This window comes from Corythoichthys intestinalis, chromosome 16, assembly GCF_030265065.1.
Source record: "Corythoichthys intestinalis isolate RoL2023-P3 chromosome 16, ASM3026506v1, whole genome shotgun sequence".
NCBI classification, from domain to species: domain Eukaryota; kingdom Metazoa; phylum Chordata; class Actinopteri; order Syngnathiformes; family Syngnathidae; genus Corythoichthys; species Corythoichthys intestinalis.
Genome location: NC_080410.1, coordinates 50,520,071 through 50,547,791, shown reverse-complemented (window position 1 = coordinate 50,547,791; position 27,721 = coordinate 50,520,071). Strand labels below are relative to the sequence as shown.

The following is a 27,721-nucleotide window of genomic DNA, read 5'->3' as shown; positions in this document are numbered from 1 at the left end:
ATTCGATAGAATTTTCAGTCGAATACTCCAGTCTGTTTACTGTGTCTAAAAACGGTTGCAGCGGACAGCGGGAAGCCAAATCAATTCAGACGTCACTTAAAGACATTAGACCCCGATCATATTGATTGTTTTTCAGTGAAAACCTGCCGAATATTGCTAAGAATTGTTCCTTTTTGTCCGTGTTACATCAGTAAACCAGCGAACAGGTGTTTCCTCGTCTCCTACTGTGTTAAAAGTCAAAGCCAAATGCTACACATGCTACATACGGTAGAGTCCCTTTTCATTCAGATGACGACGGATAGTACGGGTTGACACTCCTGTACCCTGGGACTCCAGGACAACTTGAATTTGTTTGGATGTTAGTCAAGGTTCTTCATCAACGGTCCGCACAATCGTTCGTTGAAATCTCTCGTCAATTTTTCTTTTCCGTCCACATCTAGAGTGGTTAGCCACAGTGCCCTGGGTTTTACACTTGCAGCCTTGAGATTGCCCATGCTTCCTCACAATTTTGCTTCTCAAGTCCTCAGACAGTTCTTTGGTCTTCTTTCTTTTCTCCATGCTCAATGTGGTACACACAAGGACACGGGACAGAGGTTGAGTCAACTTTAATCCATTTTAACTGGCTGCAAGTGTTATTTAGCTGTTGCCACCGCCAGGTAGATCACAAGTGCTGTTAATTACACAAATTAGAGAAGCATCACATGATTTTTCAAAGGGTGCCAGTACTTTAGTCCGGCCCATTTTTGGAGTTTTGTGTAAAATGTAGGGCTGTCAAAATTATCGCGTTAACGGGTGTTAATTAATTTTTTTAATTAATCACGTTAAAATATTTGACACAATTAACGCAGATGCCCCGCTCAGAGAGTTTTAAATGACAGTACACATTGAAACGCTCACTTGTTGTGTTTTATGGAGTTTTGCCGCCCTCTGCTGGCGCTTGGGTGCGACTGATTTTATAGGCATCCATGAGCATTGAGTAAGTAATTATTGACATCAACAATGGCGGGCTACTAGTTTATTTTTTGATTGAAAATTTTACAAATTTTATGAAAACGAAAACATTAAGATTTTAAGATTTAAGGCATTAACATTTTTCTATTAAGAACTACAAGTCTTTCTATCCATGGATCGATTTAACAGAATGTTAATAATGTTAATGCCATCTTGTTGATTTATTGTTATAATAAACAAATAGTCCTTATGTACCGTATGTTGAATGTAAATATCCATCTTGTGTCTTATCTTTCCATTCCAACAATAATTTACAGAAAAATATGGCATATTTTATAGGTGGTTTTAATTGCGATTAATTATTCATTCATTCATTCATTTTCCATGCCGCTTTTCCTCACGAGGGTCGCGGAGGTTGCAATTAATTACGATTAATTAATTTTTAAGCTGTAATTAACTCGTCGTTTGACAGCCCTACTAAAATGATAATGATTTCAGTTATTTTCCATTGTCTTTTGTGTTTTTTCATTGCAAGCAAAATAAATGAAGATATTACGACCAACACATTTGTAATTGCAATCATTTTCTGGGAGAAATTGAGCATTATCTGACAGAATTGCAGGGGTGCCAATACTTTGGGCCAGCAATGTATCCTCGTCTAGCTCTTCATATCTCCAGTGTGCTTTGCTGTGTGCTCTTGTTTGGTTCAAAAATACCACGCACACTCTGAAAACGAGAGCGCCACTGCCACCCACTGAGTGGGTGTGCAAGTACACTTTACTGTAGTACGGCAAAAAAGTGTTTCCCTGAGGTCATATGCGCCACCTCCGGCATGGCTCCCCACTATTTGAGAAGTACTGGGTTATATAGACCAGGCGAGCCACATTTATAGCAATTAGATTTCATGTGGGCCGAACAAGTTTATTTTTGGCTATTGGTTACCGAAGACGGCGCTTGACGTCCAATCCCTTATGATTGGGAGGGGCAAGTGTTTTTATAGGACATAAAGAGCATTTTTATAGGGCATAAAGAGCGTTTTTATAGGACATAAACTTTGAATGCCCTCCTGAACACACCTAAAAGTCCTGCGCTGATACTGTCACGAGAAGATCCAAATTATTTTCTCTCCAAAGTAAAAGCTGGAGTGTTTCTTTCCACAGTTTGATTGTCCAAGATATTTGATTCTTGTGGAAAAGTAGACTAATATTAATAAGAGTGATGATGATAATGCCAAGCCTAATAAAAGTAATGGAGGTGATTACGAGCAGGATTATTACTCGCTAGGCAATGGAGGCCATTATCTGTATTGCGCTTTAATAGCATATAACGCACTAAGGGTATGATTGAATCCAGACCGTTCATCAGCAGCATTCAGCTGTTCTCTCCTCAACATAATTGCATATTGTCTTTTTGCGTGTTTTGCATAAAAAGCGAGTCGTCAAACGAGCTCGACAATTACCACGTAACGCCGACTCCTCTCTCAGGGTACCGGCGGAACCGAGTGGGTGTGACTTGAAAAATATTCTTGTTTTTTTTTTTTTTTTAACGACCGACCTGAGGCTGAAAATGCGAGCTTAAAGTGCGTACGACAGGATTAAAAAAAGTCATAAATAGCATAATTATGTGAATTAGCATCATATTCTGAGACAATTTGACAATATACAACAATTTGGCAAAGCGCAGATGACGAGAAATTACCGTAATTTCTGGACTATAATGCGCACCTGACTATAAGCCGCCGCCAACCAAATTTGACAAGAAAACGGCATTTGTTCATAGATAAGCCGCACTGGACAATAAGCCGCAGCTGTCCTCACTGAATTATGGGATATTTACACCAAAAGATAACACTTTATTGGACAGCGGCATCATAAGACCAAATGAACCACCATGAAGCTTTGAACCAATTGGCTGCAAAGCTTCATTACTTCAAGAAGCTTCATTTGGCTATCACTGCTCCCTTGGGGGAGACAGTCAACCTCTGTTACCATCTGCTGTCAACACTGTTGTTGTACATTATGCCTCCTAGCATGCATTGCAGTGCTACAGATGTAAATAACAATCAATATTCATGGTCTCTGCTAATTATTTCTTCAGTTACTCTCCCAGTTGTTTCATTAAGTCGTATTTGGTAACACTTTATTTGAAAGTGACGCCATAAACCTGTCATAAGACCATCATAATAATGATTAATGCTCATCATACCATGATGAGCATTAATAAATGCTTATGACAGATGTAAAATTAACTCACTTTTGAATGGATGTATAAGATCTGAGCTGGACACAAATGGAGTGTTGGTGACAAAATTTTCCAGATGATACTTAATAACATTAATTCATTCATCAATTCCCATGATAGTGTCATAATCATGTCATAATTATGACGGTCTGATGGCAGTTATATAGTACTGCTGTCAAATAAAGTGTTACCTACTAACCCAAATAAATCAATAAATAAGCCGCACTGGACTATAAGCCGCAGGATTCAAAATGAGGGAAAAAAGTAGCGAAAATTACGGTAGTCTTTTAATCCGCCGTTTAGCCACGCCTACCATTATAGGGCTCTAGCGTCCCCAACAGGAGGATGACGTCGGCAGGGTCACGGTTTCATCTGATTTAGAATTCAACCCATTGAGGGGGAATTATTCAGAAGGAGGAAAATGCGACAAAGAGAGACGCAAAATGTCATTGTTTCAGTCGCTCTTCTCCGATATTTTTACAGGATATTCTTTTTATCGAAGTATTTTCCCCAATTGCTAAATAAATGGTTTGGTCATGACAAATAACAGTCTTGTGCTAAATGGAATATGAACTAATAAAAATGCATTTATTCAGTACGACATGGCAAAATTACTCCATAATGGTTAAAACTGTCGACTTCACCTTTACTGTCGCACCCCCCGAACGATATTTTATGCCACCGTAGTTGGACAGGCTTTTGTCATTTCCCTGCTGTTGAAATTCGCCTCCCCAGCCAAGCCGCACGGAAACAGCGACAGCTAAAACAAGTGCCGCTCGGCCGATGCTGCCTTGCGTGCGCCAACCGGGAAGGCGGAACTTTGCGCGTTCTCTTCTTATTTCAACCCTTTGTACTGACTCCATGTTTCAAAAGTTTAAAGAAGACTCACCGAAAACAGGTTGACGATTTATTCGTCGACAATGGTGAAAAACAAGGCAAAAACAGACGACGGAGGGAACAATGCTGAATCCAACGCAAGGCTACATAGCCAATGTTTCCGAGCAGCAAATCTGTTTTATCTCAGTGTCCAGTATTTTTTAAGTCTGTGGGCCGGCCGAAGGTGTGTCCGGGCGTTGCTTTGGGATCATCCCTCTCTCCGGTTTCGGGCTGTTTAGGTTCGTGCGTGGATGGGATGTGGTTGCCACAGCGACCGACCCTGGTCTTGACGTCACAAGCGCCTGCTATCAACTTTGTTATCCGGGCTGGCGCTACTTGTTTTAGGACAAAGCGCGCTGGTCTTTGTCCTTGTTCATTTGTTGGGAGGACTGATTGCCAGAGTTGGTGCGTCAATCCTGCTTGTGGCGCACACGTTTGGGCTTCTGTGATAAGATGGCGTTGTGTATCTATTCTGTTTCTTTAAACTATGGTGTGCTATTTATTTTTAAATTAGTTGTGTTAGAGTAGTGCAGTCCTACAGTGAATATGAGAAATGATACTATTCCCTGATTGATTATATTACGTGTGTTTGAGTAATGCGAACAGTTAGACGGTGCCTACGAGAAATGGTACCATTTTTCCTTTTCCCCCTCATGAGCGCCGATAAGGTGATTAACTTAACTGTGTCAAGGGCACTGAGTGAAGTCTGCCTAAACTATAGTTAGATGAATGTGTTAGACTAATGCAAACAATAATATGGTGTGTGCGAGAACGGTACCTTTTCCTTTCACTGTCCAGGCTTCGGAGAATGTAAACAAAACAAGAGGTGTGACAGCTAGCCGACACGCTAACCCGAACCGAGTGACATCTTATTCAGTCTCATTTTTGCTTTTCGAAGCAAAAAAATCACACATAACTAGCCCGGATCATATCACACACACGGCGACGGGGTTCTCGATTTTCTTCCCCGATCGGCAACCAGCCCGCCGGCGAGCAAGTTACAGCTCGTTCCCCTGCTACGGACAGGAGAGCTCGCCGGGGAAGCAGCCGGAGAGTACCGCCAGACAAACCGACCGACGTCGGAGGAGCATGTAGCTCCCACTTGGTCAACACGAATATGGCGTAAAATAATGCTTTACTACACGGCGAAGACGTAAACAGAGAGTGGTGTGCAATTGTTGTGCAGCTAACATGGCAGGATGTGTCTGAGGAGAACTTTTCTACATGTCTGTCCATGATCAAATGTAAGTAAATAGTCCTTTATTTAAAGAAAGTTTGTCGTATGTACTTTGTTATTGCTGTATTTGCGGCCATTTTTAAGGCAAGGCAAGGCAAGGCAAATTTATTTATATAGCACAATTCAACACAAGGCAATTCAAAGTGCTTTACATCACATGAAGATCATAAAAATCACATTTAAGACAATCAAAATAGGAAATAAAATTATGCATAAAAATCGCTTTTAGTAACAAATAAAACAAAAAATAAATAAAAATAAAACAAAAACTACTGCTAATAATAATAATTGAAATCAGCAATGGAGACAAGCACAAGAGGAATAGAAAGCAAGTAGATTGAAATATATAGACAGTTATGGATATGCAGTGCTAAACAAAAGTGTTTTTAGCCCTGATTTAAAAGAGCTAACAGTTTGAGCATACTTCAGACGTTCAGGTAACTTGTTCCAGAGGTGAGGAGCATAATAACTAAATGCTGCCTCACCCTGCTTGGTTCTTGTTCTTGGAACATGCAGAAGACCCGTTCCAGACGACCTTAGGGGTCTAGATGTCTCATAGGAATCTATCAAATCAAGCATGTCTTTGGTCCAAGGCCATTAAGTGTAGCGATTTCAAAACTGGTGTAATGTGGTCCAGCTTCCTTGTATTTGTGAGGACTCTGGCTGCAGCATTCTGTACTAGCTGCAGCTTCCTGACTGATTTTTTATAAAGACCCGTAAATATACCATTGCAATAGTCCAATCTGCTGAAAATGAATGCATGCATACGTTTTTCCATGTCTTGTTGGGTCAGAAGCCCCTTAATTCTGGTTATATTTTTTAGGTGGTAATAAGCGGATTTAGTGACGGACTTTAGATGATTTAACACAAACTTGCCATTTCTGATGGGGTTCAAAATTTGACAGAACACCGGGAACACGAAGAGGGCAATAAGCAGAGTATAGTGCTCTCCCGGCAGTGGGAGTGTGCGACAAGCCGTTGGTTGTCAGCCGATTGTAATTCTTGGTGGACAAGGAGCATGTCAGCCACAATATGCAAGCTACCTTCGTATTAAAATTTGTGCCATGATCCCAGTATTTGACATAATACAAAATACGATGTTTACTCACTTCCTCGTAAGTCCAATGGTCTCACATTAGCAGGGCTTGTTTTGACCAATATCCAATATCCGCGGTGAATGGGAACCTTTTGAAACCCAAAAATGCTCACACGCCTCTCCCTGGTGCGGCAACAATTTTCCGCAGCCGTTTGGCTGGCGTGATGTGGAAAATAAACGAATTAATCTGCAAAATCAGCTGAATCCGCACTCCATCTGCGCGCTATACAGTGGGGCAAATAAGTATTTAGTCAACCACTAATTGTGCAAGTTCTCCCACTTGAAAATATTAGAGAGGCCTATAATTGTCAACATAGTTAAGCCTCAACCATGAGAGATAGAATGTGGGAAAAAAAAAAACAGAAAATCACATTGTTTGATTTTTAAATAATGTATTTGCAAATCATGGTGGAAAATAAGTATTTGGTCAATACCAAAAGTTCATCTTAACACTTTGTTATGTACCCTTTGTTGGCAGTAACTCTTCACAAGCTTTTCACGCACTGTTGCTGGTATTTTGGCCCATTCCTCCATGCAGCTCTCCTCTAGAGCAGTGATGTTTTGGGGCAGTCATTGGGCAACGTGGACTTTCAACTCCCTCCGCAGATTCTCTGTGGGGTTGAGACCTGGAGACTGGCTAGGCCACTCCAGGACCTTGAAATGCTTCTTACGAAGCCACTCCTTTGTTGCCCTGGCTGTGTGTTTGGGATCATTGTCATGCTGAAAGACCCAGCCACATCTCATCTTCAATGCCCTTGGTGATGGAAGGAGATTTTCACTCAAAATCTCTCGTACATGGACCCATTCATTCTTTCCTTTACACAGATCAGTCGTCCTGGTCCCCTTGCAGAAAAAGCATGATGTTTCCACCCCCATGCTTCACAGTGGGTATGGTGCAATTGAGTATCCTTTCTCCTCCAAACACGAGAACCTGTGTTTCTACTAATAAGTTCTATTTTGGTTTCATCTGACCATAACAACATTCTCCCAGTCCTCTTCTGGATCATCCAAATGCTCTCTAGTGAACCGCAGACGGGCCTGGACTTGTACTTTCTTCAGCAGGGGGACACGTCTGGCAGTGCAGGATTTGAGTCCCTGGCGGCGCATTGTGTTACTGATCGTAGTAGCCTTTGTTACTGTGGTCCCAGCTCTCTGTAGGTCTCCCCGTGTGGTTCTGGGATTGTTGCTCCCCGTTCTTGTTATCATTTTGACGCCACGGGGTGAGGAGGGAGTTGAATGTCCGTGTTGCCCAACGACAGCCCCAAAACATCACTGCTCTAGAGGAGATCTGCATGGAGGAATGGGCCAAAATACCAGTAACAGTGTGAAAAGCTTGTGAAGAGTTACAGAAAACGTTTGGCCTCCATTATTGCCAACAAAGGGTACATAACAGAGTATTGATATGAACTTTTGGTTTAGACCAAATACTTATTTTCCACCATGATTTGCAAATAAATTCTTTAAAAATCAATGTGATTTTCTGTTTTTTTTCCACATTCTGTCTCTCATGGTTGAGGTTTACCCATGTTGACAATTACAGGCCTCTCTAATATTTTCAAGTGGGAGAACTTGCACAATTACTTGTTGACGAATTACTTTTTTGCCCCACTGTAAAGCAATGCTGCCGCGGGATTCAAAAATTGAATATATAAAACGATTGCTTCCACACACATCCATTGGTCCATTTAATTCAGGAGCATAAAACACAGCGTGAAATATGAAATCAACATGCTTTTTGGTGTCATACGCTCTTTAAATTCCAGGTTTGTCTTCTCGAGAACAAAAGTGGCGCAAAAATGTCGAGATGTTACAGGATTTCATGATGTGCAGATGTGCGTGACAAAAGGGTTTTAAACCCCTGATGTGTTTCTGCGGATTTAGTGACTGTTTATGAAAAACCGTAAAGTCAGACTGGCGCTAGGGTGCCACCTCCGCCGAGGCCTAAAGAAATCAAAGTTCTACAATAAAGAATATTTGTGAGTTTGAAAAGTGGAATTCACCCAGGATGCATAAAAGTTGACAAAAATGCTAAAGGCGTCTGGATTGTCATTAGAAAAATGGCCAAAACGGGTGTCGAGTCTCGTTTGAGATCTGGCCAAATGGTGATTCAAGACGGAACGCATGACATCAACTTTTTATCTTTTTGTTCGCAATTCGTCAAACGGAACGCGGCGCCAATGGCAAGCTGGCTTTCGAGGCCGATAAAATATGCTAGCATACTGTGACATCAGCCGCTTTGTTGTGGTCAGGAAGTATATAAATCAACGGCAATGTCAGCAATCAACGTCAAAACCCTTGTGAACGGCGATAGCTGCTGTTGAAAGATCATGTTTCAGTGCCATTGATAGACGTCTGGTGCTGTCAATGGCAGACAATGGATTAATTGATGAAATGGCATTAATGCCATTAGAATAGTTGTTGATGTGTTTCCTGGGTTTAAGTGTTGTACAGTGTTGTTTTTGGCTGCTCTTTTAATCTTTGTTTTATTCTGTCTTTTAGACGAAAATATTAGTCATATTTTATTCATTTCAAAACATTTTCGTGTAGTTTTAGTCGATGAAGTCTCAGAAAGTTCGTCTAGTTTTAGTAAATACTTACTCAAATGGGTTCATCTGTAAAATTCATTTTTAGCCCAAAAATAAAGGTTTCCAACAATTTCAAAATAACATAGATGAGCACATATTGTAGCATCTACAAGGACAACACCAACTTTGTGATGATAATTCACACTCAGCAGGAAAAGTAGTACATTATTTTCAATTAAACCTACCTAGAAGCCACAAATTGTATGTTTAAAAAAAAAAAAATCTGTTAACCTGGGTTTGGCAAAGGTTAAGACCCATAGGGCCCTAGTTTCTAACGCTGACTAAATCTGAGCAAAGTGGTGTTTTAAGACCAGATTTTTGACTGGTTTGGCCCCCAATTTACAGGCAATATTCAATTTCTTTCAACCGCTAGTCCTTATCTGACGGAAGGAAAAACTGGTGTCCTCTGTTGAAGTTTGACTTGCACTTGGTATGAGGAAGTATAGCAGATTGACCAATGACCACTGCTCTAGACTTACTGACAAGAAAAGGAAAGTGCCATTCTGAGGCTAATTCTAACGTGAATGCTAGGCTAACGCTACAAGTTACATTTAGTGTGTGACGATCACTCAGCACATACCTTTAAGGGTTAAAACATTATTGCATATTCTCTCTTGCCATGGATAAAGGATAGCAGCGCTTTGGTTTGGCCCACATGGCCGTAAGTTGTTTCAGCTAATACAGTGGGGCAAATAAGTATTTAGTCAACCACTAATTGTGCAAGTTCTTCCACTTAAAAATATTAGAGATGCCTGTAATTGTCAACATGGGTAAACCTCAACCATGAGAGACAGAATGTGTGTGTGTGTGTGGGGGGGGGGGATGGAAAATCACATTGTTTGATTTTTAAAGAATTTATTTGCAAATCATGGTGGATAATAAGTATTTGGTCAATACCAAAATCATCATCATCATCTCAATACTTATGTACCCTTTTTTGGCAATAATGGAGGCCACACGTTTTCTGTAACTCTTCACAAGCTTTTCACACACTGTTGCTGGTATTTTGGCCCATTCCTCCATGCAGATCTCCTCTAGAGCAGTGATGTTTTGGGGCTGTCGTTGGGCAACATGGACTTTCAACTCCCTCTTCACCCCGTAGCGTCAAAATGATAACAAGAACGGTGAGCAAAAATTTCCAGAACCACACGGGGGGACCAAGTGAATGACCTACAGAGAGCTGGGACCACAGTAACATAGGCTACTATCAGTAACACAATGCGCCGCCAGGGACTCAAATCCTGCACTGCCAGACGTGTCCCCCTGCTGAAGAAACTACACGGCCAGGCCCGTCTGCGGTTCGTTAGAGAGCATTTGGATGATCCAGAAGAGGACTGGGAGAATGTGTTATGGTCAGATGAAAACAACATAGAACTTTTTGGTAGAAACACAGATTCTCGTGTTTAGAGGAGAAAGAATACTGAATTGCATCCGAAGAGCACCATACCCACTGTGACGCATGGGGGTGGTGCTTTGGGGCTGTTTTCCTGCAAAGGGACCAGGACGACTGATTTGTGTAAAGGAAAAATGAATGGGGCCAGGTATCGAGAGATTTTGAGTGAAAATCTCCTTCCATCAGCAAGGGCATTGAAGATGAGACGTGGCTGGGTCTTTCAGCATGACAATGATCCCAAACACACAGCCAGGGGATTCATAAGAAGCATTTCAAGGTCCTGGAGTGGCCTAGCCAGTCTCCAGATCTCAACCCCATAGAAAATCTGTGGAGGGAGTGGAAAGTCCGTGTTGCCCAACGACAGCCCCAAAACAAAACTGCTCTAGAGGAGATCTACATGGAGGAATGGGCCAAAATAGCAGCAACTGTGTGAAAAGCTTGTGAAGAGTTACAGAAAACGTTTGGCCTCCGTTATTGCCAACAAAGGGTACATAACAAAGTAATGAGATGAACTTTTGGTATTGACCAAATACTTATTTTCCACCATGATTTGGAAATAAATTCTTTAAAAATCATACAATGTGATTTTCTGTTTTTTTTCTTCTCCACATTCTGTCTCTCATGGTTGAGGTTTACCCATGTTGACAATTACAGGCCTCTCTAATATTTTCAAGTGGGAGAACTTGCACAATTAGTGGTTGACTAAATACTTATTTGCCCCACTGTATGTTGCAAAAAGCCAGAAAAAGTCATGGTAGCTGTTAAAATTCCTGATATTTATCCACCCAGCTTCCTGTCCTCATTAGGGTCAAGCCAATCCTTGCCGATTTTTTTCCAAAAAAACAAATCTTATCCCCGGACTGGTCGTCAGCCAAACGCAGTCGCTAATATTTAGCTCATTGTCAAAAGACTTTGCCGTATTAATCAAATCACCACAACCATGACAACACTGGAAACAATTATGAAGAAGCAACAAGCGAAATAAATCGTTGAAATTTACTGCATCAATTAGTTTCGCATCCAGTCTATTCGGATCAGATATTCTGTTTGTTTGCCACCATTTTTTCTTAAGCACTGGAAACGCTTCAGGGCTGATGTCATGATTTATTCAGCACGTTTCCCGTCCTAATTCAAGCGAGGAAGCGGTTTTGTGCCGTCTTATGTTTTTGCTCTTTTAGTGGAAATCTAAAAGGTGTAGAGGGAAAGAAAAATCCGGCAGGGTGCGTTTGAGGTACAGAGCAAAGCCATAAATGTGCTTTTCAAAGATTTCGTTTGACAATGAACTCAAAGGCAAAATTGGGGATTCCTTGTATGCTCGCGGCCGTTGGATTGTGTCCAAATGACCTCTTGCTTTTTGCCAGAAATCATCTGAGCGCCGTACTCTTCCCGGATACACACCTGCCTAATCCACTTTGGTGTGGTCCGCCTTTCCAAGCCTATCTTCAGTTGTCCATCTTTCCCGTCTGGGAGAGGAAGCTGGCTTTCTTCTTCTGCGGGATTTCAAATGTCAACCCGAAGCCCAACCACAGAGTTGCCTGCTTGCGTTCCTCTCATGCCTCTTTAATTCTCCCTCTCGCTCAAGCCGGTTAGCATCCCTTCCTTTCAATTAGTCAGACCTGGAGAGATGCGCTGCCGTTCCGCCCCTCTGCCGTCAAACACGTTTCATCTTCTCTCCTCCCTTTGTGTCTTGTGTCACTTTTCTCAATTAGCCCAGCTGACAGGCGGCGAGCAGCCCAGCCCACTCTTCCTAGCCGCTCGCCTTGTTCCCTCATCGTCAAGTACAGGTAGACCCCGGTTTAAGGACGAGTTCCGTTTCTACCCTGTCAACGAAAACCGTATTTTTAACCCTGTCAGTACCCCAAAATAACTATCCAAAATGTCCAAAAGTACTGCATTTTGTTTAATGATGGAGCATAGACTTCAAATTGTATTGACGGGACACAGGCCGCTGGGCCGATTAATAGGGGCTTATTTGCGTCAAAGCTGACCGAGTGGAAAGGAAGACAAAGAGCTTTTTCCGTTGAGTATTCTTGTGAAAAAATGCTTAAATCCCTGAATTCTTTATAGATATGGATAGGGCTGCAGCTATCGATTATTTTAGTAGTCGATTAATCAATGAACTAGTTAGTTCGAATAATCGAGTAATCAGCTAAAGAACATAAAATAATTAAAATACCTGAGCTGAACCTCAAATGATATAAAAAAAAAACATAAATAAGGATACATGTACAACAAAAGAACAATTGGCTAACTTAAATAGCAAAAGTCTGCTAGCTTAAATACTATAAAATACTAACTTTTTTTTTTTTTTTTTTTTTTTTTTACAATGCTCCTAACAAATGGTTCAGACACATATTCCCACAAAATTGGCTAAATATACCTTTACACTAAATTACAAATGCATTAAAATAACATTAGCGCAAACAAAAACCTTGGTTGTGTTTGTCTTAACAGGGAGCAGCTGGATTTAGACATGTAAAATGAGGCAGACTAGAAGGCAGTGTATCCACCGAAATCAATAAAACAATGCCAATACTTTCAAAACAAACCATTACAACGCCACTTTAATTAAATGCTCGAAGCAGCAAAATTTTCTTCGAATCTTTTTTTGTAATCGAATACTCGAGTTAATCGAATAATCGTTGCAGCACTAGATATGGACATAAAACAGTCTCGATTCTTAGTTAAAAGCAAAAAAAAAAAAAAAAAAAAAAAACTGCAGTTAGCATTTATTTTACGTAAACATTGCGAATTCTGACAGTCTGTAAGCAAATTAGTGGCTGCTATACGTAAACAAATAGCTTTTTCCGTTGAAAATTCTTGTGAATAAATGCTTAAATCCCTGAAGACTATAGATATGGACGTAAAACAGTCTTGATTCTTGGTTAAAAGCAAAACAAAAAAACAGGCAGTTAGCATTTATTTTACGTAAATATTGCGAACTACGATGCTAGTCAGTAAGCAAATTAGCAGCCGCCACATCACAGACAAAGAGCTTTTTCCGTTGAATATTCTTGTGAATAAATGCTTAAATCCCAGTATTCTTTATAGATATGGATGTAACACAGTCTTGATTCTTGGTTAAAAGCAAAAAAGCTGTGCAGTTAGCATTTATTTTAAGCAAATATTGCGAACTATGATGCTATTCAGTAAGCAAATTAGCGGCCGCGATATGTAAACAAAGAGCTTTTTCTGTTGAAAATTCTTGTGAATAAATGCCTGGATCCCAGTATTCTTTATAGATATGGATGTAACACAGTCTTGATTCTTGGTTAAAAGCAAAAAAGCTGTGCAGTTAGCATTTATTTTAAGCAAATATTGCGAACTATGATGCTATTCAGTAAGCAAATTAGCGGCCGCGATATGTAAACAAAGAGCTTTTTCTGTTGAAAATTCTTGTGAATAAATGCTTGGATCCCTGTATTCTTATATATATGGACATAAAACAGTCTCGATTCTTGGTTAAAACCAAAAAAAAAAAAAAAAAAAAAAAAAAAAGTGCAGTTAGCATTTATTTTACGTAAATATATCGAAGTACGATGCTAGTCTGTCAATCCATGTGGCGGCCGCCATATGTAAACAGATGCAAATAAATGCTTAAATCCCTGTATTCTTTATAGATATGAATGTAAAGCAGTCTTGATTCTTAGCTAAAAGCAAAAAAAAAGTGCAGTTAGCATTTATTTTACATAAATATTGCGAACTATGATAGTCTGTAAGCAAATTAGCGGCCACTATATGTGAACAAGTAGCTTTTTCCGTTGAGTATTCTTGTGAAAAAATGCTTAAATCCCTGAATACTTTATAGATATGGACGTTAACAGTCTTGATTCTTGGAGTTAATCACTGCTTAAAAATTAATTAATCGTAATTAATCATAATTCAAACCATCTATAAAATATGCCATATTTTCTGTAAATTATTGTTGGAATGGAAAGATAAGACACAAGACGGATATATACATTCAACATACTGTACATAAGTACTGTATTTGTTCATTATAACAATAAATCAACAAGATGGCATTAACATTCTCTTAAAGCGATCCATGGATAGAAAGACTTGTAGTTCTTAAAAGATAAATGTTAGTACAAGTTATAGAAATTTTATATTAAAACCCCCTCTTAATGTTTTCGTTTTAATAAAATTTGTATAATTTTCAATCAAAAAATGAACTAGTAGCTCGCCATTGTTGTCAACCCATAAAATCAGTCGCAACAAAGCGCCAGCAGAGGGAGACAAAAAACACAAAACAAGTGGACATGACACTGCTGTCATTTTAATCTGTTTGAGCGGGGCATGTGCGTTAATTGCGTCTAATATTTTAATGTGACTAATCAAAAAAATCAATTAATGCCCGTTAACGCGATAATTTTGACAGCCCTAGTTAAAAGCAAAAAAAAAAAAAGCAAAAAAACGGGCAGTTAGCATTTATTTTACGTAAATATTGCAAACGATGATGCTAGTCAGTAAGCAAATTAGCAGCCGCCACATCACACACAAAGAGCATTTTTTCCCCTATTTGTTGTTCCAAAAGTCCATTTAAACCAATGAGAGCTCACTATCCATGCTGATCACATGTCAGTCTGTCAGCCAATTGAACGGACAGCAGAGTCCAGAGTTGGTTGCTTCATCGCACATCGACGCGACTTGCAGATACTGAAAAAGACGCTGGGAAGAACTTTGTGGAATAAATAAATAGATATTAAATATCAGTGGAAACACATTACGCTACACAACACAAGCAAATCATAATGCTTGTACTTAAAACTTGTGTATAATCTGTGGAATTGTTCATTTTTTGGAGATGCATGTGTGACAGCCTGGCAGGTTTTGTTTTTTTAACATTGGGTTTTGATCGCTGGCGTCATATTTTTGGGCTCAAAGCACCGTTCGGCCCCGAGTCTTTTAGCGGAACGGTGTTCCGGACCATTCCGGCTCAGTTTCAACCCTGGTTAAGGTTAATTAAGGCCTTCTTTTAGAAAGTGATACATTTCCGCATCAAGAGTGAACAAAAATGGCTGAATAAGCTACAAAGTCAGAATATTCTTCTTTGCTGTCCTTGTGATTGGGATTCTCTCAAGCCACCAAGCTGTGAGAAATACCTTAAGAAGGTCTGGAGATCCCCCTCCCTGGGCTCTGTTAGTTCTGCCCGTTGAAAACGAGGGCACGCTTAGCCAAATCCGCTCAGCGGCTGCTGACTTGTTTATTGTGGAGGGAAAGAAAGAAAGCGAAGCCGCTGTGCAGTCAGCAGACAGCGCTAACACCCTTCTTGCGTCGCCCCGAGCAAGATCGGCAGCGGGCGGCAGCATCTTCTCTTGTCCCGGTCAGATTAATGGCTGAATGAGCTACGCCGTGCCCGGCAGACCCCCTCTCCACGCGCTTACCGCCCCAGTGGAGGGCATGCTGAAATTGAGCAGGCTGGCATTATCGGGCACAGCCAGACCGCACTGTGAAAAGGGATTACGCCATCAATCGTCACACTCACCCCCCTGTAAAAAAAAAAGGGGGGGGGCATAAAAAAAGCCCCTCTCTCAGTTTGGATAAAGACTCACCAAACAGCTCTCTTCAGCAAAAGGGTTACGCCTCCTTCCCCTCTAGATGAATTGGCATAAATTTGTCTTTATTAGCTCATTCACTGGATAGACATCAAATACATTTTGACAGGGACTGGCGTTTAATGATCATGTTTTAGTGCCATTGACTTCATTTATGAAATAACATTAACACCGTAAGAACAGCAGTTAATTTGGCAGCCCGACAGGTTTATAAAGCACTGGTGTCGAAAACTGTACGCACAGTCCTAGATGCAAGTAGAAGTCTTTCTTCAACTGATCCTGTGTGTTAATGCCGATTGGAAACCATATCACCAAGTAGTAGTGTTTTTGGCAGCCCGTTTAAATTTTGTCTCCGTGTTAAGTCTTTTGGACGTTAACACTGGTAAGTGTTAGTCCATAGACTTCATAACGTATTGACGAGACATGGGGCTGATAAATAGGGGACCTGCATTGTTGGCGGGTCTGTCAAAGCTGACCAAGAGGAATCACAAACAAAGAGCTTTTTCCGTTTAAAATTATTGTGAATAAATGCTTAAATCCCTGAATTCTTTATGGATACGGATGTAAAACAGCCTCAATTCTTGGTTAAAAGCAACAACAACAAAAAAATGTGCAGTTAGCATTTATTTCACGTAAATATGTCAAAGTACAATGCTAGTCTATTAGTGAAAGTAGCTAGTGGCCGCCTTATCCAAACAGAGCTTTTTTGGTGAAAATTCTTGTGAATAAATGCCTAAATCCCCAAATTCTTTATAGATATGGATGTAAAACAGCCTCCATTCTTGGTTAAAAAAAAAAAACGTGCAGTTAGTATTTATTTTACGTAAATATGTCGAAGTACAATGCTAGTCTGTAAGTGCATGTAGCTAGTGGTCAGCTTATGGAAATAGAGCTTTTTCCGTTGAAAATTCTTGTGAATAAATGCCTAAATCCCCGAATGCTTTATAGATATGGACATAAAACTGTCTCAATTCTTGGTTAAAAGCAACAACAACAAAAAAATGTGCAGTTAGCATTTATTTCACGTAAATATGTCGAAGTACAATTCTAGTCTGTTAGTGAAAGTAGCTAGTGGCCGCCTTATCCAAACAGAGCTTTTTTGGTGAAACTTATTGTGAATAAATTCTTAAATCCCCGACATCTTTATAGATATGGATGTAAAACAGCCTCAATTCTTGGTTAAAAGCAAAAAAAAAAAAAAAATGTGCAGTTAGTATGTATTTTACGTGAATATGTCGCAGTACAATGCTAGTCTGTAAGTGCATGTAGCTAGTGGCCGCCTTATCCAAACAGAGCTTTTTTGGTGAAACTTACTGTGAATAAATTCTTCAATCCCCGACATCTTTATAGATATGGATGTAAAACAGCCTCAATTCTTGGTTAAAAGCAAAAAAAAAAAAAAAAATGTGCAGTTAGTATGTATTTTACGTGAATATGTCGAAGTACAATGCTAGTCTGTAAGTGCATGTAGCTAGTGGTCAGCTTATGGAAATAGAGCTTTTTCCGTTGAAAATTCTTGTGAATAAATGCCTAAATCCCCGAATGCTTTACAGATATGGACGTAAAACAGTCTCAATTCTTGGTTAAAAGCAACAACAACAACAAAATGTGCAGTTAGCATTTATTTCACGTAAATATGTCGAAGTACAATTCTAGTCTGTTAGTGAAAGTAGCTAGTGGCCGCCTTATCCAAACAGAGCTTTTTTGGTGAAAATTCTTGTGAATAAATGCCTAAATCCCCGACATCTTTATAGATATGGATGTAAAACAGCCTCAATTCTTGGTTAAAAGCAAGAAAAAACAAACAAAAAAAAAAACGTGCAGTTAGTATTTATTTTATGTAAACATGTCGAAGTACAATGCTAGTCTGTAAGTGCATGTAGCTAGTGGTCAGCTTATGGAGATAGAGCTTTTTCCGTTGAAAATTCTTGTGAATAAATGCCTAAATCCCCGAATTCATTATAGATATGGACGTAAAACAGTCTCAATTCTTGGTTAAAAGCAACAACAACAAAAAAATGTGCAGTTAGCATTTATTTCACGTAAATATGTCGAAGTACAATTCTAGTCTGTTAGTGAAAGTAGCTAGTGGCCGCCTTATCCAAACAGAGCTTTTTTGGTGAAAATTCTTGTGAATAAATGCCTAAATCCCCGACATCTTTATAGATATGGATGTAAAATAGCCTAAATTCTTGGTTAAAAGAAAAAAAAAAAAAACCCAAAAAAACCGTGCAGTTAGTATTTATTTTACGTAAATATGTCGAAGTACAATGCTAGTCTGTAAGTGCATGTAGCTAGTGGTCAGCTTATGGAAATAGAGCTTTTTCTGTTGAAAATTCTTGTGAATAAATGCCTAAATCCCCCAATTCTTAATAGATATGGACGTAAAACAGTCTCAATTCTTGGTTAAAAGCAACAACAACAAAAAAATGCGCAGTTAGCATTTATTTCACGTAAATATGTCAAAGTACAATTCTAGTCTGTTAGTGAAAGTAGCTAGTGGCCGCCTTATCCAAACAGCTTTTTTTTTTTTTTTTTTTTTTTAAATTGTATTTAAATTTATTTTTTTTATTGATCATTTATCTTAATATATTCATGTTCCAATATGCAACTATGTTCTGGAAAAAAAAAAAAAAAATTTTTTTAAACCCATAAATCTCAAAATAACACATTTTGGAGCTATAATTACAATACCGTGATACCGTGAAACCGCGGTATTTTTGCCCACAGTTATCGTACCGTCAAAATCTTATACCGGCACATGCCTAGTGGACAGCATCCCCTTCTGCGTTATTGTAGGCCTGTTTGTCCTCTCCGTGTATTTCATAAATGAAGATTAGAGGGCGCCGAGGCTGCTCGGAGATCAGGTGATTTAGCTCAGTGCAATACTCCTCGCTTTTCGGAGCCACCACTCTTGTTCCAAGAGCTAAAAGTGAGACATCTAACACTGCTGGGGGCGGGGGGAAGAGACGCCGCTGCTACACACACACGCACGAAGCCAAGTCAACTGCATCTGTGCTTTCCAGGATCAGGCCGCACACTTGCCAACACAAATACATCTGTCTTTCATTTAGCTTGTACAAGCATGTTTCCCTCCCCGTTCAGCCCCTCCTCCTTATCTACCCTCTCCTTTCATGCCCCGTGATACCTGTGAGCATGGCATAATGTCCTAATGTGGTGACGGCCTATCCTGTCACTCTCCCCGAAAAAGCTTTTAGTATAACAAAAATTTTTAACAGGCTATCGAAGGTCGATAGGAACGAGGACGTTATGCCATTAGTTTGTTGGTGATGCCCGAGCCGTCGTTAAAGGTCCAACTCCAAGCAATCTAAATGAAAAAGTGACCGACCGGGTAAAAAGTGGGGTTGTCTTGTATGGACCCAAGTCCATCTAGGCCTGCAAGCAGGAATGAACAGGGCCTTGCAGTTTGGCACAACTCTTGAAGGCACGCAGCTCAGAGTGGTGGCAGATCCTCCCATCGGATCAGGAAGTTTAGTCACTTACTAAATTTGGCGTGTTGCCCAAAAAAAGGCAGACATTGGCAACCCACCATTTTACTTTAGATCTCATATACCCCATGAACAGTCTCACCAGTTATGAGAAGGATCTAACTTGCTCCCTATGCGCCAATTTGCCAATGCAAATGTACATACTGTAAATCTATAAAAATGGCACATTCAATCCAAAATACCCGATCTCCTGTTGAATTTGGGATGTGGGTGCAAGAGACTTTGGTGCAGGTTTACACAAGGTATCGACACCTCACTTTTCGTCCCCGTGTTATCATCTCATCAGAAACTAAACTGTGCCTATTTTTTTTGTGTTTATCTGTTTTGTGTTGTTGGCATGGCTGAGAGAGATGTTTTTGTGTATCCTGAGATGAGAAATACACCCAAACACCTAGGTGAAAAAAACCCTATTGAAGAGGGTCCTACAAAAAAGGAGGCACTAATGAACTGTGCTTCCACGGTCTTTATCAAAACCAAAATGAATCATCTAATTGGGCCAATTCGACCAAGTGTGCCAAATTTTGTGTGTCTATCAGCTGCCTAAGTCCCTGAAGAAATCTTTCCTTTTAATAGCGGACAAAGGGTTGTCATGGCAAAAGCCAGAGACTTGTTGACATGGGCCTTAAAATATAGCATCAGAAAAGGTCTGGTGACTAAGACTGACCAACCTGAAAAGAACTGGACATGTATAGTTAAAATGAGTGACACTCTGTTGCCACTAGTTGGCACTGTAGGGCTGATGCAAATGACCCCTTACAGGACCCTTCAGTGTATGACTCTCATCAAAAATTGGAAGTTTGGCGCAGATATGTTATATATCTGCCAAGTTATGGCTGTTCTAACTTTGTGGTGAGACAAAATGGCGACTGTAATTTTCACTTACCTGTTTGGACCTCTCTGCTTAAACGAAACTTCAATACTTTTCATCCGGCCCCTGAACACGTCTTAATGCTCCCCTGATACAGGTTTAAGGTCAATGGATTTCTTTTACCTTGGAGGAGGAGCCTGTCTCGTAGAAAAGGGCGTGTTCTGTTCCCAGGCCTAGCCCTAATTGGTGATATTTCAGTGCCGTCGTCTCCCGGCTGGGATACCCTCATACATGCTAGATATGGAAAAAAGACTGAACCTTGGATCAGGAAGTTTAGTCACTTACTAAATTTGGCGTGTTGCCCAACAAAAAGGCAGACTTTGGCAACCCGCCATTTTAATAACTTTAGATCTCATATGTCCCATGAACAGTCTCACCAATTTTGAGAAGGATTTAACACATTCCCAAGGCGCCGATGTCTCAAATGTACATACTAGAGGTGTCCCGGCCGATCGATCGGGTCCGATCACGTCATTTTCAAAGTATCGGAATCGGCAAAAAAATATCGGACATGCCTTTTTTTAATATATGTTAGGGCTGTCAAAATTATCACGTTAACGGGCAGTAATTAATTATTTGAATTAATCACGTTAAAATATTTGACGCAATTAACGCACATGCCCCCCTCAAACACATTAAAATGACAACACTGTGCAATGCCAACTTTTTACTTGCGTTTTTTAGAGTTTTGCTGCCCTCTGCTGGCGCTTGGGTGCGACTGATTTTATGGGCTTAAGCACCCATGAGCATTGTGTAATTATTGACATCAACAATGGTGGGCTAATAGTTATTTTTTTGATTGAAAATGTTACAGATTTTATTAAAACGAAAACCTTAAGAGGCGTTTTAAGAAAAATTGCTATAACTTGTACTAACATTTTTCTTTTAAGAACTACAAGTCTTTCTATCCATGGATCGCTTTAACAGAATGTTAATAATGTTAATGCCATCATGTTGATTTATTGTTATAATAAACAAATACAGTACTTATGTACCGTATGTTGAATGTGTCTATCCATCTTGTGTCTTATCTTTCCATTCCAACAATAATTTACAGAAAAATATGGCATATTTTATAGATGGTTTGATTTGCGATTAATTACGATTAATTAATTTTTAAGCTGTAATTGACTCGATAAAAAATTTTAATCGTTTGACAGTCCTAATATATATATATGTATATATATATATTTTTTTAAATTAAATCGTTTTTTAATTGTATTTAACGTTACAGACAAAATGTCTTACACTCATCCAGAGTCTTTAGTTTTGGCTTAAACTAGGGCTATCAAATTTATCGCGTTAACGGCGGTAATAACTTTTAAATATTTAACGCAATTAATGCATGCGCTGCACTACCCACTCACGCATTGTCGCGTTCAATCTAAAATGGCACCGTTTTACGTATACATAGATTTAAAAGGCAACGTTAAATGAGTAAAGAGAATTTTGGCAGCCTTTGAAGCTTTTTTTTAATTGGCTAAAGCCTTACAATCCCTCTCTCAACAATTAGAAATATTGTGGGACGCAATGTGGGGAAGAAAGGTAGTAGTTGATCTTTTTCTTAACACCCTATTTTATTTCCTAACGCGGAGAAGATATATCAATTGGTACCACTACGCACAGTCATGGTTGCACTTCCCATCATGCATTTGGGCAGAAGTTAAATGGCTACAGTATCATTTACTGAAAGCTCAACAAATACACTAGATGGCAATATTAAGTCACAATATACAAGGTCACATTTATCCTTTAAGAACTACAAGTCTTACTATCCGTGGATCCCTCTCACAGAAAGAATGTTAATAATGCAAATGCCATCTTGAGGATTTATTGTCATAATAAACAAATACAGTACTTATGTATGTTGAATGTATATATTCTTCCGAGTTTTATTCATTTTTTTCTTAATGCATTGCCAAAATGTATATGATCGGGAAAAATTATTGGGAATGATTGGAATTGAATCGGGAGCAAAAAAAAGCAAACGGATCGGGAAATATCGGGATCGGCAGATACTCAAACTAAAACGATCGGGAGCAAAAAAACATGATCGGAACAACCCTAGTACATACTGTAAATCTATAAAAAATGCACATTCAATCCAAAATACCTGATTTCCTGTTGAGTTTGGGATGTGGGTGCAAGAGACTTTGGTGCAGGTTTACACAAGGTCTCCCTTTTCATCACCCTGTGTTGAAAAAACCCAACAGGAGGGTGCGCTTTTGAGCCATTTTGTTAGGTTTTTTCGCCTGGTCGCCAAGCCGCATGTCTGCAAATTTTCGAGTTTTCGAGCATGTTGAGGCCTCCAAATTGTCAGTTTTCTCTTTCCCCTAAAAAGAATATTATCATTATTATTATTATTAATCCTTTGTAGTAAAATACGGCTCTCGCACCACGCGATGTTTGGGCCCTAATTAGGGCACAGCAATCCGAAAGGGTCACATTGATATAATTCGGGATCCAAAGCAGGCCAGTGACTTGGAAATAGCAAGCAGAGACTTGAAATCCTTCCAATCAGAAGGAGAAAACTGTCACGGTCATTTCTGGGAGAAGAAAGACAAATAGCCATATGCTCGAGAGACATCCCAATCATCCTCAAGCCTGAGCTTAGCGTGTATTGTCAGCATGCTAAATTCAAGCGGGAAACGCAAACATGACAGGCGGAGCCACTACTTATTTGCGTATGAACGCCACCAGCTGCATGGGACCTGGAGGATTAGATAGTTTGTGTGGATAACGGCATTATCGCATGGTAATACTGTGCTATCTATTTCAGCCGCTGCAGGGTATCCCCGGTTCTCAGGGAGTTTGGCCCACACTTTTCTTCCCATGAGCCACTTGGATCACCACGCCAATAGCGGAGTTCTCTATGGTCAGCACCGTTTCTACGACACTCAAAAAGGTGAGTCCGAGCAAACTGAATCAGAGAGAGTTTAAATAACGCAAATGTTTCTGCTCCGTCTCAGAGAACTTCTACATTCGAGGCCTCCCATCACAGCCACCTCTCATCTCAACTAATCACAGTCTGCCACCAATGACGAGGGCGGGCTCGACTCTCCCCCAGGGGCCTTGCAGCAGAGAAAGAGATCCAGGCGGTGGAACCAGCCTGCTGAAGAGTCTTAAAGAAGGAACTGTGGAAAGGGGTGTGGGACCTGTCAAAGACAAGGAGAGGTCAAATAGCAAACAGGAGGCAAAGGAAAGGCAACAACAACAGCAACATCAACAACAACAGCAGCACCACAGCCACCAGACCGGCCAGCCCACGCACCACCATCACCACCATTCCCACACGCATCAGCAACACCCACACTATCCACAACACCCACTGCCCTTGGAGGAGATCAACAGCCGGGCCTTGGAGAGGCACAAGGCATCGCTACCAATGGAATACAATAAGGATCCACAAATGATGGGCAAGCCCTTGAGCGCTTGCTTGCACAATGGCAAGATGCAAAATGGAGAGACGGGAAATGTGGGCGGGCCCAAGACATCGATGTCCACTTGCGGAGGGGAGGGCGCGGCCCTCGGAACTATCGGCGGTGCAGGGAACGGTCACGGCCGACATTTGGGCTCGGGCGGAAATAGCCGCTGCACCAAAGAGGGGATCAGTGGAGAGATGCGCATCAGTGAGCAACCCTCAGATTGCTTAGAAAGGGGCCAGGCACCACTACATCACTCCTTGTCTTACCCCGTACCCCCGCCCTTACAGTTGGCATCTTCTGGAGGGACACACCCCCATCCACATCCACACACTCACCCCCATACGCACGCACACCCAGGAGGCTTTCACTGCCTTCAACTTCACCCGAGCCATCCGCACCATCCGCATCCTTCCCACCATGCTCACCACCACCCGGAATTCTTTTGCCCGCCCCCTCCCGCCCCGCTAGGTAACACTGCCTCGCAAGCAAACGCAGGGCGTGAAGCTAAAATCACCGGGCCTACCTTTGTGCCATCTGTGGCGGACGCAGGGGATAAACACGGCGGGCCGTTCCAGCTCGGCAACTCCGACTGCCAGATTATAGGCAACGGAGGTGGAAATACTAAGGACAAAAATATGGACAAAAATGGAAGTGGCGGACACCACAGTAGTTGGCATAGAAAACAACAACAGCAGCAGCAACAGCAACAACACGCATACAGAAAGTCAGAAAAGGCTCCGGACTGGATGCAATCGCACCACCATCATCTCCAAGCCTCCCAGCTTCCTCCACCTATTCAGCAACAACAACAAGCACCTCCACAACCCCAGAAGCAGCACCAGGTTGCACGTTCACGCAGTGTTGAGTGTGTCAACAGTGCTGTCGACATGGACATGTTCAGACCCTCTTTGCCCCAGGGACCGAAGAGCGGACACTCTGTCCCACATTCTGTCAACACTTCTCCTTACAGAGACTGTTCTCATCCAGGACCCCCACCAAATTCCTCCCCTCTGGGAAACAAAAACATGAGTCAGCACAGTGGCCCTGGCGGTAGCTGCTCCTTACAGAGAGACGGGCAAAAAGTAGCCAGGATTCGCCACCAGCAGCACGGACGACCCGGCACGGATGCTATTTCTCCGGGCGAGCTAAACCAGGAGATGAAACGAAAAATGGACATGTCCGCTTACGCTTACAACGGAGGGCAGCAGCAGCAGCACCACCAGCAGCAGCAGCAACAGCCTCCAGTGCCGCAGTGGGCTATGAGACCCCCTCAGCACATGCCACACAATGAGGAAGAACAGAGAAAGTCCTACATGGAGTTAGGAAGCAGTACTATGCAACATTCACAGCAACAGCAGCAAAGAATGAATCCGCTTCCTCAGCCAGCGCCTGCACCTCCTGTCAGTCGGCAACAGCCGCAACAACAACAACAATCTGAGCCTCAGGGCTCAACTCGAGGGGAGAGCAGTGCCATGAAAAGCTTACTCAAGTATAGCAATCAGCAACAGCCTCAGCTCCTCTCTCAGAAGACCCCCTTTGGCGGTCTGGGAAGCCTGAAATCAGGGCCCGCCGGGGGAAGCTGCGCCCTTCAGATTAACAAGCAGACTACTCTACCCACAAGAAAGGGTCCCGTTAATGACAACGAGCGTCCCGATTACAGCGGACGACATCGGGATATCGGCGAAGCGGGTCACGGGGAAGGCGAGGTGCGGCAGCCGCCGGTCGGAATCGCCGTGGCAGTGGCCCGACAACGGGAACCGTCGTGTCGCTCGTCGGACGCTCATTCTGCCGGCAGACACGGCAGGGTGCATCCCACCGTTAAAGGTACAAACTAAGCTTGAGAACGATAAACCTGATACGTCTGGATATCCGGTTTTACAGGTGAGCGATACGACTGTATCAATAGTAAAGTTACCATTCGGCAGTAATTAGCCATTAAATATTCAAAGAACCGATAGTAGAGATAAGACAAGAATCGGCTATTAGTGCCTAGTACAATGCATTGATCCATGTGATAATAATTTAGCTTTTACTTCACATGCTGTGCTTGTGTCACACACCACACAGCGCACTTAGAGTGTGACCACATGCATGATATACCGTATTGGCCCGAATATAAGACGGTGTTTTTTTGCATTGAAATAAGACTGAAAAAGAGGGGGTCGTCTTATATTCGCGGTCTAGATGTTATACCCTTTCACGACGCTAGATGGTGCCAGATATCACTGAAGCGATGTTCTGTCATGACAGATCTCAGCTACTCTCTAAGTTTAACCAGTTTGCATTATTTTATTGCAATGTTTTTCCTTATTCAGATTTGTTTCAAGACTAGTTAGACTTTACTTTGATGGTTAATGCAGTTATTGCAATTTTGTTGTTTTATCACAATAGATTATTTACATTTCAGAAACCAGAAGCCATTCATTTACGAATTTGATTGCATTTTAGTTTACATATTTAAATTAGGGCTGTCAAACGATTAAAATTTTTAATCGAGTTAATTACAGCTTAAAAATTAATTAATCATAATTAATCGCAATTCAAACCATCTATAAAATATGCCATATTTTTCTGTAAATTATTGTTGGAATGGAAAGATAAGACACAAGACGGGTATATACATTCAACATACTGTACATAAGTACTGTATTTGTTCGTTATAACAATAAATCAACAAGATGGCATTAACATTATTAACATTCTCTTAAGCGAACCATGGATAGAAAGACTTGTACTTCTTAAAAGATAAATGTTAGTACAAGTTATAGAACTTTTATATTAAAACCCCTCTTAATGTTTTCGTTTTTTTTAATCAAAATTTGTAAAATTTTCAATCAAAAAATAAACGAGTAGTTCGCCATTGTTGATGTCAATAATTACACTATGCTCACTCATGATACTAACTAGGGCTGTCAAAATCATTGCGTTAACGGGCGTTAATTATTTTTTAAAATTAATCACGTTAAAATATTTGACGCAATTAACGCATGCAATGAATGACCCGCTGGCATATTGCCTCTAACATTACAATGAGGCCGTTTATGGACATTAAGAGTGAAGAGAATGCCACCGGCCGCTTGGGGGCAGCGCCGTTCCATACTCATGTTATGTCTTCTAAACGTGGGAGAATTAGTAGTTGTGAGACGTTTATGTTGTTTTCACAATGCAATGCAAATTGCTAGTTGTGCTCCACACATATTTTGGTAAGTTTTCTTTCTTTTAGTTGCAATTATGTGTCTCTTGTTTTATTTTGGGTAAGATATACACTGCCATGGGTTTTCCCATTGGCAGTGTATCAAATACCAGTTCTCCCCACTGTATATGTTATACAGTAAAGGCGAGTGGACACAGCTATAGACTGAAGTGCTTTTCTTTTTGTGAACTTTTTTTTGGGGGGAGAGATAGGAATATTATTTTTGTTGTGCTTTCACTAAACGATACTTATGTTTGTTGTGAAGGAGTTGCCAAAGTTTATGCCGATAAACGGCGCAGTGCAAAGAACGGCAATGAGGCCCTATTCTGACACACAGTTAAACAACAATGCAAAATGAACTGGCATTCCATATCAATTTAGCTATGCAAAATACACGTAAAACTTTTCACTCTATTTTTATTATTGTTATTTTTATTCTTCTTATTATTATATTAACTTTACTTTTGATTGAAAATTTTACAAATTTTATTAAAACGAAAACATGAAGAGGGGTTTTAATATAAAATTACTATAACTTGTAACTATAACATTTATCGTTTAATAACTACAAGTCTTTCTATCCGTGGATCACTTAAACAGAAAGAATGTTAATAATGCCATTTGTGGATTTATTGTTACAATAAACAAATACAGTACTGATGTACAGTATGTTGTATGTATATATCCGTCGTGTGTCTTTCCATTCCAACAATAATTTACATAAAAATATGGCATATTTTAGAGATGGTTTGAATTGTGATTAATTGCGATTAATTACGATTAATTAAT

The 27,721-nt window shown here is 40.7% G+C and overlaps 1 protein-coding gene across 10 annotated transcripts in view; it reads left to right on the top strand.

The window, feature by feature from the left end:
* Window positions 1-27,721, top strand: part of LOC130931967 (BAH and coiled-coil domain-containing protein 1) — a 221,457-nt gene that overhangs the window by 132,388 nt on the left and 61,348 nt on the right. For all 10 annotated transcript variants that reach the window (XM_057861248.1, XM_057861249.1, XM_057861246.1 and 7 more), the window contains 2 exons: window positions 23,094-23,219; window positions 23,284-25,563. In XM_057861248.1, coding sequence (XP_057717231.1) covers window positions 23,094-23,219; window positions 23,284-25,563 — 2,406 coding nt within the window. The remainder of the gene's footprint in view (window positions 1-23,093; window positions 23,220-23,283; window positions 25,564-27,721) is intronic.